The sequence below is a fragment of the Doryrhamphus excisus genome, linkage group LG8 (assembly GCF_037039965.1).
Source record: "Doryrhamphus excisus strain RoL-2023G ecotype Guam linkage group LG8, RoL_Dexc_Guam_v1.1, whole genome shotgun sequence".
NCBI classification, from domain to species: Eukaryota; Metazoa; Chordata; class Actinopteri; order Syngnathiformes; family Syngnathidae; genus Doryrhamphus; species Doryrhamphus excisus.
In genome coordinates, this window is record NC_136364.1 from 19,905,758 (window position 1) to 19,917,060 (window position 11,303).

General features: G+C 41.5%; 2 protein-coding genes across 2 annotated transcripts; both read right to left on the reverse strand.

The window, feature by feature from the left end:
- Positions 1–1,049: 1,049 nt before the first annotated feature.
- On the reverse strand, positions 1,050–7,255 carry LOC144899676 (nuclear mitotic apparatus protein 1-like). Its single transcript, XM_078792981.1, has 12 exons — positions 7,085–7,255; positions 6,219–6,332; positions 6,007–6,142; positions 5,087–5,258; positions 4,846–4,974; positions 4,661–4,766; positions 4,386–4,572; positions 4,182–4,318; positions 3,599–3,883; positions 3,381–3,482; positions 2,311–2,607; positions 1,050–1,598 (listed from the first exon to the last, which is right to left on the reverse strand). The coding sequence occupies exons 1-12, from the start codon at positions 7,238–7,240 to the stop codon at positions 1,569–1,571; spliced, it is 1,851 nt and encodes a 616-aa protein (XP_078649107.1). The 5' UTR covers positions 7,241–7,255; the 3' UTR covers positions 1,050–1,568.
- A 346-nt stretch (positions 7,256–7,601) lies between these two features.
- On the reverse strand, positions 7,602–10,584 carry LOC144899684 (nuclear mitotic apparatus protein 1). The gene is made up of 10 exons (XM_078793032.1): positions 10,481–10,584; positions 10,324–10,409; positions 10,150–10,223; positions 9,770–9,858; positions 9,615–9,689; positions 9,444–9,537; positions 9,208–9,358; positions 8,092–8,231; positions 7,847–7,958; positions 7,602–7,725 (listed from the first exon to the last, which is right to left on the reverse strand). The coding sequence occupies exons 1-10, from the start codon at positions 10,520–10,522 to the stop codon at positions 7,602–7,604; spliced, it is 987 nt and encodes a 328-aa protein (XP_078649158.1). The 5' UTR covers positions 10,523–10,584.
- Positions 10,585–11,303: the final 719 nt, after the last annotated feature.

Sequence of the window (11,303 nt, forward strand, 5' to 3'; positions counted from 1 at the left end):
GAAAGGAATAAGCAGCGGAGACGAAAAAAAGTTGCAACAAATCCAGAGTATCAGCCTCCACAATAATGTTACACATACAGCCCCAAAATATGTATTTTTCCATTTTAGGAGATCTGCAAAACATCATATTTTTCCACATTTTGTTGTGCCTATGTTATGTTCATTAGTTTATATTTTTTCAGCTTTTTACAGCTGACCATACTGCATTCTTCACATTGCTTTTTTAAAGTTGTTGATGAAAACTAATTCAAGTTCAAAAAAGCTTAACAATCCGACAAAGAGACAAATACAAGAAACAGCAGAAGAAAATAGCAAGATGAGACTTACGTTACAGCCTCCCTAGACCAGGGGTCTCAAACACGCAGCCCGCGTGCCAAATGTGGCCCGCAGGACACCAGTTTGAGGCCCCCGCTTTGATATGAAAGTTTAATGTCAGTGCGGCCCGCACAAGTTTGATATGGATGCGCTATGGTATCATGTACCCAGAAAAAATTATTACGTTTGATTAATGTTCATGTTAAAGGTTAAATAACTTAATAGTTATCCTCCCTATCCGTGTGGAAGTGGTAAGTTTTTGGCTATTTAAGTTTAAAGGAAATAACTTGAAGGCTACCGTTTAGGTCGCTAGCTCTCTAGTTGGCGAGTTAGCATGTGTCTCAAGACCCCGCAGTTGCGCAATATGTTGTAAATAAAAAAAAAAGAGTATAAATGTGACTATAGTCGTGTTTTGTCATGTCTACAGGGCTCTAATAATGCTTTGTTCATTTTAATGTAAAAAAATAATTTGTCTACCCACCAACTATATGTGGTTTCTTAAGTTTTTATTATTTGCAGTTTTATTATTATTATATTCATTTATTTATTACTGATTGATTGATTTTCTTTGTTTATTTATCTTATTTTGTGCAGAAAAATAAAAATGAAGATATTTGAGAACAGTGGAATGTTTTATCAGTGCTTTTTTATAGAAAATCAGAACCAAAGCACTGAAAGAGCCCATTTAGGCATTTAAAAAACAAGCAATGTCACCTTGAAATGAAGTACTGTGTTCATGACGCTATAACCAGTTGAAGTCTGCGAATGGAAGACTGGTCAAGGCCAAAGTAAAGTCAGTCAGCATATTGGCAACTGCTGACTGACAGGCAAGCATGGGGAAGGCCTCGTGGACCAAACCAGTTCATGTAGCTATGGGGTAGGTAGGTTAGTGTAAATGGACCAATATCGACAGAAAGACCAGTTAAGCATGACTGAAACCAATGGAGGACAGTTCCTTTTTATCCTCCATATGTCTGCAGGTAGAACAGAGGGATCTAAAATCTAAATGCACCAGCATGAACTCCCCTTAAAGTGTGATATCAGATGTATTTTAAGTAGCCAATTTAAACTGGACTACTGTATACCTGAGGAAAACATGCAGAATAAGCACTAGTCGTTTTCAGACATTTTATTGAAGATAAAACTGTAAGAACCATTAGAAAAGGCAGAAATAAAATACATTTTAAATGAGTAAAGGTGCATTAAAAGTGAGCGTTGGCTTGGGTGAAATACGAAGGTCATTTTTTCCCCCCTCACATCTTGTTCCTCCTCATCATCATCATCTGTGGAATAAATTAATCAGATTAGAAGATTTTTTTTTATATTGTTGCATCCCTACCAAAAACATACTATATAATCGTGCTAACCGACAGATTGCAGCAGCAGTTTGCGGGCGTAATTACTTCAGGTATTACGGTTGCGTGACAGCAAATGCGGTGACGTCACTCAAAATGAGCAAATTAAATAGTTTCTTACCATACAGTGACATAATGGATACTATATTGACAGGTACTATGGTATAGTATAGTACTATATTGACAGTTAATATGGTACCCATTATGTCACTGTATGGTCATATCACCTCGTACTTCGGTACTTGACAAAAAAAAAAAAACAACTTAAACTATATTAGGGAAAGCAGGAAGTGAACAAATGTAACAGTTACTGATTGTAAAAGTACCAGATGGAGGGGTAGGATTTAATAAGCTTTGCTTCTTCCTACTCCTTTTGGACATGTGGAACTGTGAACTGATTATGGGATGCACTCAATTGTAATCTGATGCATGTTCAAATGAAATGAAACCATTACCATTACAATTCTTTGCCAAACTATGAGAAGCATGCCTTGCTCAACAGGAAAAGCGAACGTTTGAAAGTGAATGGACGGACCAATGTATGTATGTCCAGTCTTCCAGAATCCAGTGTACAGGCTACCTAAAACATCCTACATTTAAGAGAACCGGGATTCAAACTTGAGCGAGGATCCACATTTACCTTGCGAGCGCTTTCTGTGAGCCGTGGAGACTTTGCAGACCTTCTGACAGTTTGTGGGGAGTTCCTGGTCTCCCGAGAGAGCACTTGGGGTGACTTGAAGCTGCCACACCTGCCCCCTCGTCCCACTGCAGCCGGCATGTTTTCTTTGGCCAGCACATCAGCGGGAGGCCTCTTTGAGGTTTTGCCTGGCGATTTGCGGGTGGAGCTCCGTAGCTTACTGAGGCCTCTTTTCAGATAGCTGTTGTTTTTCTTTGGGGTGTTGTCGATTGTGAACATCATGGATTGTCTCCGGTCAGCCTGAGAATAAAATGTGGAAGATGATAGTTGAATTCTCTAGAAGCAACAGAGTCTAAAATAAGTAGAGTACTTGGCTGCCACCAGCAGAAGTGCTGTTCATTCAGCCTCAATAATGACGACATGAATGACAACATGATGTCGGCTATGGGAAATTAGGCATAAATATCATATTTTGGAAAAAATATAATTTATCAATAAGTTACTTTTCCTAAAGATGATCAGGGGATTTTAGTCTAAGGCCCATCCCATATATCCCGTACTCAAACCAGATTTGTTGTACAGTAAACCTCGGATATATCGGATTCAATTGTTCCCACTGGTTTTGTCCGATATAAGCGAAATCCGTTATATGCGTATTCCGGAAAATGTCCGTTTTACGCATATATCGGATTTATATCCGGTATATGCGTAAATCGGATTTTATCGGTATAAAAAGGCACTTCCTTGACTATGTTTCCAATGTACCTGGATGCGCAGGCAACGCTGCAAACGCTGCAAATGACGTCGTATAGCGGCCTGTCACGATTCGGCGAATCGGAGCGCCACGATGCGGCCATCCGATATATGCGAGGGAAATTTCATGGAAATGCATTGGAACGGGACTGGAGGTTTTGTCCGAAATAGGCGAAATCCGTTATAAAAAATCCGATATATGCAATGAATTTTTATTGGAAATGCATTACAGAAAAATTGGTTCTTTTTTATCTGTCCGTTGTGAGCGAATTTCCGATATATCCGAGGTTCACTGTATAAACGTTGAATGTCAAACGTACTGGACTGAGGGCAGGGTGAAGTTGAGCGCTGGAGGGTCCACTGTTGATGTTCTTGTTTTTGGGAGTGAGGGGACGAAGGAAGCAGCTAGCCTTCAACTTTTTCTGTTGGGGAGGAAATAATTTTAAAAAAAGGTGACACCAAACCTTTGCACCAGAGAACCACATGACAGAAGAAGTTTTAGACGGGCACAGAAAATCCAAAATAAACACAAACCAACCTCAGGTGACGACTGATGGACAGATAAAGTCGACGCCGACCGCTTTGTGTTTTTCGGGCTTCTCAGCTGAGAGGATTTGATTGACTTGGACGACGGCTGGCCAGCCATCAAGGACAAACGGTGAGAACGGGAGTTGGCCGCCGGCATGGACTGTCCCGGCATGAGGGAGTGGCGCTGAGAGTCATGCAGCTGGCCTGGCATAACGGATGCCCGACGAATAGTTTCTGATGGGTCTCCATTACGCACCTCTTCGTCGGTGAAAATAAATGCGCTTTTCTGGCAGGGCTGGAGGGAGAAACGCGGTGACGTGAACATAGAGGACATTTTAGGGGAACTGGGGAAAGCAGCAATTATATACCATAGTAAAGTATAGGTACCTACAACACAGAACTGTGATGATACTTTAGCATGCTCAGGTGGTCAAAGTTCTCAAAAAGTACAGTAGTTGGCTGGATGGATACTTTGTTACATTTGTGAATGGGGAAATATTAGTCTCAAATGTTGTGTAACTTTTTTGTAGTCTGGTTTCCTCCCCGTTTCTGCTAAATAACTAAATAAATGAAGGTACTGTTGACCCACCGACCTCAAACTCCACAGGGTAGCTGCTCTTGAGATGAGGAAGGCAGGCTTTGTTCCTGGCCTGGAGCTCCGCGATCCTCATCCAGTCATTTGGTGCACCGTCTGGCTCGTTCTCTGCCCCGACACAGAACGTGCTAGTGGCTGAACACACACACAGATTGTGAAGTTGAAATGTGCGCCCGTGGTGCGCCCGTGGTTTCATACTTACTCTGTGAATGGAGCGTGCTTCGCCGATACCCAGGAAGACCAATGAGCTGATCGCTGGCAGCCCCGCTCATTTTAGCAGGCTCCATGGGAAGCGGACGTCCAGCGTGGGCGCCGGAAAGGTTGGGCTGTGAGCGAGCTGAAGTGAGGCTGTAGAAAGACTCCTCGCCTTCAACGCCACCTGGAGTTTTCTGTCGAGGTTACAACAAAAGGTTCATGTTAATTAATTGACAGTGTATGACGGTCAAATGTCACTTGAAAGGCATGTAGATATATTACCTTTGTCAGGGTGATGTCTATAACCTGTGTGGTCCTGCGTCTTTTGACAGAAGATGATGGATTTCTCAAGACTGAATCCCGTCCCGTTTTGTTCTCTGCGCTGGTCCTATTAGTGAGAGGTAACTGATATGCCTCATTTTGCAAATATAGTTAAACAGCAAACACTGAACGACAACAACACTCACCTGCTGGCATGTCTAGTATTTATAGGAGTAAAGTAAAGAGTTTCCAGTGATTCAGCTTGCAGACCATGACGTTTGGCGGCCAGTCTCTCAGAACTACGAATGCTCGATTCGCCAGGTGCTGAAAGCGACCTGCAAAACATAAGGCCGTTTTCGACTTCAGTATTTGCTGCCATGTGTTTTTCCTTTGTCAGATTCCTGCCTTCCTTCACTTTCAGTGCTTCAATCGTGATGAAAGTGCTACCTTGTATTGTTCAGAGAGTCTTCTAGGGAGCTTTGGTCCAGACTGTCAGAGCTAATGGTTCTCTTGGGCTGCACATTAGTGTGCTCCGTCGGAACCTCCAAGTAACAGGATTCCGATGTGCCTCCTTGGCCAGATATCCGATTCTGCGGCCGTAGGTTTTGGTCAGCAAAGGCAACCATAAAAAAAAAAAATAAAAAAATAACCAGTAAGTGACAGAGACTGACAGAGATCTGTCTCTGTCACTAGGTCTAGTGAACCTAGGTCTCCTAGCTATGTGGCCTGCATGCTAACCACCGTGCAGCCCCCTTTTGCTATTTATACCTACTATATAGGGTCATATGAGTGTAAATGGGCTGCACTGCACGGCGGTCGAGTGGCACAGCTAGTAGACCAGGGTTCAATTCCACCCTCGGCCATCTCTGTGTGGCGTTTGCATGTTCTCCCTGTGCATGCGTGGGTTTTCTCCGGGTACTCCGGTTTCCTCCCACATTCCAAAAACATGCTAGGTTAATTGGCGACTCCAAATTGTCCATAGGTATGAATGTGAGTGTGAATGGTTGTTTGTCTATATGTACCCTGTGATTGGCTGGCCACCAGTCCAAGGTGTACCCCGCCTCTCGCCTGAAGACAGCTGGGATAGGCTCCAGCACCCCCCGTGGGTAGAAAATGAAAAAGCGGTAGAAAATGAATGAATGAATGAGTGTAAATATGACTATAGGGGTGTTAGTTTGTCTACATTGCTCTAATGTTAGAAAAACATATTTAGAATGTAAACGAGTATTTATGCTCCAACTATGGTAAGGTATTTCGTGGAATTTTCCTTAATGAGCAACCAGTTAACCCCAGTAAATGAAGGACTATTGTACTGGTTCCCATCAAGAGTACATAGTCACCATGCACTGACTTAGATAAGACATAACCAACCTGTGCCTCCAAATGGGCCAGCTTGGGCCAGTCAGCCAGCTGCTGGGTTTTTGCCTCCACGTTGGACTCGGCTGTCTTCAAGCGGCCAAACGTGCTCTCCAGCTCGTTCTTCAAACTCTCCAGTTGGTCTCTCTGACGATTGGAGAGAAGAGAAGGGCCATGGTCGCTATTACATTTCAAACCCTGATGGTCTACAAGTTGACTGTACCTCCATTATAGGCCCCATGTTTTCTCCTTCGACTTCATTTGTGGCTTTTCTGATTTCATCCTGTAAACATGAAATCTTTCCCTGCAGAATCTGAATTTCTTCATTCCGGAGATCCTGTAGTGAAAGAAATCAGTGAACATTCATTGTAATAAAGGCTGTTGTATTGATTTAACCTACAATGCAGAACAATTTGCACAATAATTGCAATTTAGTAACATTCATTCATTTTCTACCGCTTTTCCTCACGAGGGTCACAGGGGTGCTGGAGCCTATCCCAGCTGTCTTTGGGGGAGAGGCGGGGTACACCCTGGACTGGTCGCCAGCCAATCACAGGGCACAAAGACAAACAACCATTCACACTCACATTCATACCTATGGACAATTTGGAGTCGCTAATTAACCTAGCATGTTTTTGGAATGTGGGAGGAAACCGGAGTACCCGGAGAAACCCCACTCCACACAGAGATACTCTAGCGGGGAATCAAACCCGGGTCTCCTAGCTCCTTACAAAGACATGAACGATTATTTTTTTTTCTGGGTTTATTTTTGAGAAGGGTTTTGGCCAAATGTTCAAATTTAGTGGCTTCAAAAATATAATAATAATCATTCTGTTTTTGATTGAAAGCGGACTATTCGTTAAAAAAAGGATGGCTATTTAAGCAAATTGTATGTATTTGGAGTCACCAATTAACCTAGCATGTTTTGTGAGAGGAAACCGGAGTAACCAGAGAAAACCCACGCATGCACGGGGAGAACATGCAAACTCCACACAGAGATGGCCGAGGGTGGAATTGAACCAATTTAGTAACATAAAACCATTAAACATTGTTTATTCAATGCGTTTCCAAATACTACATAGACACTACCTTTTCAGCCGTGGCTTGTTGGAGTTCCAACTGAAGGTAATCCGTCCTGGTTCTCCACTCCTCTTCTGTTAATGCTTTGGATTCCATCAACCTGACAACTTCAGCTTTACAGATGCTCAGCTGAGACGATGCCGCACGCATCTGCGGGAATGCCATTGAGACTTAAAGGGCAGGACATTATACAGTGGTGTGCAAAAGTCTCGGGTCACCATTTGATACATTGTTTTAGCAATACTTTAATAAGGATATGGAAATTTGAAAGTCACTCAGCAGTGGGCAGTTCTTCCCAAAGATTCATGTATACATTGCATCATTTCAATAGACTATTGGGGCGTTATGGCTTGTCTACAGAGCTCTAATAATATTAAAATCCATATTTAGGACATTAAACACATTTCCTGTGCTCTCACTATGAAGATATTCCCTTTATTAAATATTGAATCCTACTTTGGGGGCCGAGTCTGGAACTAATAAACTCAATACTTTGGCATGAAACAGGGCACCTGTGTATAGGTGTTCATACCTGGGAAGAGAGGACGCCATTCTCCTCTGCGAGTTCAGTCACTTTACGCTCCATCAACAAGGAGTTACTTTTGAAGTCTTTGTTTTCTTTTATAATCTCATTGAGTCGCATTCGTAACCTAAAAGTCAAACACGGGGATACAGAGTAGTGATTGTGGCATTGGAGAAGTTCATGAAGCGGACAATGTTTACTGTATTTTTTTTTTCCATTGTTATTACAAAATGTAAAACAAAGCTTACGAGCTATTCTTGGTTTCAAGTTCATCGACTTGCTCCCTGGCAACCTGCTCTTGATCATTCTGCTCGTTTTTCAGCTTGTCCAGACGATACTGCAACTGGTTAATATGAGATTCTGATGAGAAAAAAGTGTAGAGAACAACATAAAATAAACGTAAATTACAGGATAGTCCAATGAAAGTATTACGATACATGTTTAGTGCACATTTGTTCTATAAAACTAACTAAGCAACAACAAAGTGTGGCACCTTTCTGTGCAATGAGCGCAATCTTGCTGGCGAGCTCCTTCTCCAGTCCATCTATGTAATCCCTCTGCTTGAGCATCTGTCTTTTCAGCTTCCTCAGCTGGAATTTGGGGGTGTTCATTATATCCTGAAGAGGAGATTTGCTGTGGGAAATAACCCAAAAGGAAATGAGACACAACATTGGCTTCCTTGTAGAATGGTTTATTCTACAAAATGTGCCTTTTATGATGTAACAGTAAAAGTCCAGAAAGCAGTAATTCCAGGTGTACCACGGAAAATCATCCAATTTCACATTGATCTGAATGAGTTGTAGTCGGGAGGGCAGGGTGAGTAGCGGGGAGGAGATGTGCAAATGGAGGAGCATGTTGAGAGTTGTGGGAAATTTATGTTTCAGAAACGCTCTGACGGCACTATTATGGGGGAGAAGCTAGCGGAACGGTTTTGAAAAAAAAAAAAGTAAAGTTTGTTATATGCATTTTATTATCTGACACATAACTGTATGAATTATAATGTATATTAATATAATGAATATCATAAAGTTATAGCTTTTCTCAGCAATTTTAGGTTAATTGCATATACAGTAAACCTCGGATATATCGGAAATTCGCTCACAACGGACAGATAAAAAAGACCCAATTTTTCTGTAATGCATTTCCAATAAAAATTCATTGCATATATCGGATTTTTTATAACGGATTTCGCATTTTTGGGACAAAATCTCCAGTCCCGTTCCAATGCATTTCCATTAAATTTCCCTGGCATATATCGGATGGCCGCATCGTGGCGCTCCGATTCGCCGAATGGTGACAGGCCGCTATACGACGTCATTTGCAGCGTTTGCAGCGTTGCCTGCGCGTCCAGGTACATTGGAAACATAGTCAAGGAAGTGCCTTTTTATAACGGATAAAATCCGATTTACACATATACCGGATATAAATCCCATATATGCGTAAAACGGACATTTTCCGGTGTACGCATATAACGGATTTCGCTTATATCGGACAAAACCAGTGGGAACAATTGAATCCGATATATCCGAGGTTTACTGTAATTAATTCATCTTTCAATTTTTTTTTATTGCAACCGCACTATTTACAATTGTTCATTATTTGACATTACCTGGCAGAGGACGACGCCACCGTGTGGATATCCACAAACGTGACTTTCTGTGAGCGGTGGAACACAGGAGAGTCATTGTCCGAGATGGTCGACGTGCTGGAGATGGACGTGCTTCCTGCTTGCTCGAATACTTCACGAGACACGGGTAAAACTGAAATGTGTGAGGACACAGATTAACAAGGAAGGAAATTACCCTGAAATGATCCATGGTGTACATAAAAGGGTTTATGACTCACATCGCTTTGAGAGGTAAGCATCAAGTCCACTGTTGAGATAAACACAGCCATCACTCTCCATCACAAATGAACCAGTCAGGTTTGCAATCTCCCTCTGAAAAGCAGAAGTCAGCAGGAAAAGATGTTGTGATGTGTTGTGATGTTCTAGCAACAACGGTGTGCTCTGCTTACCTCCACGTCACACTCCAAGGTATCAAGTGTGCACCGATCATTCATCATGTCATGGTAAACCAGCAACAGAAGCACCTAGGCAAATACACAAAGAACATGTCAGCTTCACTACAATAAAAGCAGTTCATAGATCAACAATTATACACCATTTGTACCTTTGCAATTTCTACACTGAGGTTAGAGCCGTTTCTTATCTTGTCCCAGGACAATGATGTGCCTTTGCTTGGACTAAATCTGCAATGCTCTAAAGAAGAGGGAGGTTTGTTATCAAATAATCACAAAAAAGTTGGAATAATTTACAATTTTAGTGGAAATTACTGCAAATCATTGCATTCAAATCATTTTCTGTGCAAACAATGGAGTGGTAGATCTACAGGTTATGAACACAAACTGTAAACACTGGGTTGGGCAACACCCAAGGTAAAAAAAAAAAAAAAGGTATGTGATACACCCATCTGTTTCTAAGTATGCTGACATACTTAGTTAGTACATGACTAGAAGGATACTTAAAAAACATAACCAAACAGACACTTACGTTCAACAAATTCTGCAATGACTTTAAAGCGCTCTTCAATTGTGGTAAATAAAGGTGGTTTTGGCTCCTTTTTCCTGAAAATAAGTAGAAACAAACCCCACTGTGTTTTAATGCCCCCTACACTTATTACTTTACATCCATCTAGTAGTATTTACTAGTATTTCTAATACTCACAGCTTGAAAACAACATGAAGCAACAACTCCCCATCTTGTAACGCTTCGATATTAACATCTCGGTGACAAGAGTGTATAGTGCTGACCTGGAAAAACAACATAGAAGTTGGGTCAGTAACCCTAAAGATAAGAACTAATGTACAATATATCAACGTACCCAGCTGAGAAGAGCCTTAACCCCGCCATTAAGTGTCATCATGGCGGACCATTTATCGCAAAGTGGTTTGAACCCGTTAGCAGGAGATATTGTATTAGCTACACAGAAAATTTGTCATGAGACGCTAGCTAGGTATCTTAAGACAATTACTGGCCTAACTAGAAAATATTAACGCCTTAAAAATGGTCGACGCACCTTTGAAGTTAAGTGCTGTATATAATCTTGTATATGCCTCCGAACGCTCTGTTTACCCACAAAGACAACTACCGCGATTTAAACGTCGCACAGAATCAAAACGGGCGTTTCTGTAAAAATTAGCCAATCAGGGCTTGTCCTTCTTCTTCCTGGTTTTTACTGGCGTTTGACAAGCAACTTTTAGTGTGCATTACCGCCACCTACCGGTAAAGAATATGGATAAAGACGCTAAAAAACAAAAATAAAACAAAGAACTACAATAGAATAAAACAACAAAATAATATTGATGCTAACAATGTTAACAACTAAATCCTTTTATCTAAACCTGTTTTCCTTGTTTTCCTTTTAGTCGTGTCCTGGCTGCAATCACCACAGCTAATCACAGCCGCACCAGCGCCACAAGGAAACATCTATCCAATCAGAGCTCATGTAGCTACGCATTTGAAAAAGGGCGACTGAGATTGGATAAAAAGCCGGAAGTTACCAGAACATGGCAGTTTTTTTTTTTCAAACCGGACTTTGGACTGAAGTACCCGAGGGGAAAGATGCTGAAAATGCTGAAATATACTTTAACATAAAATAACATAAAACATAAAATAACATCTAAATTATGATTATGATTTTTGCA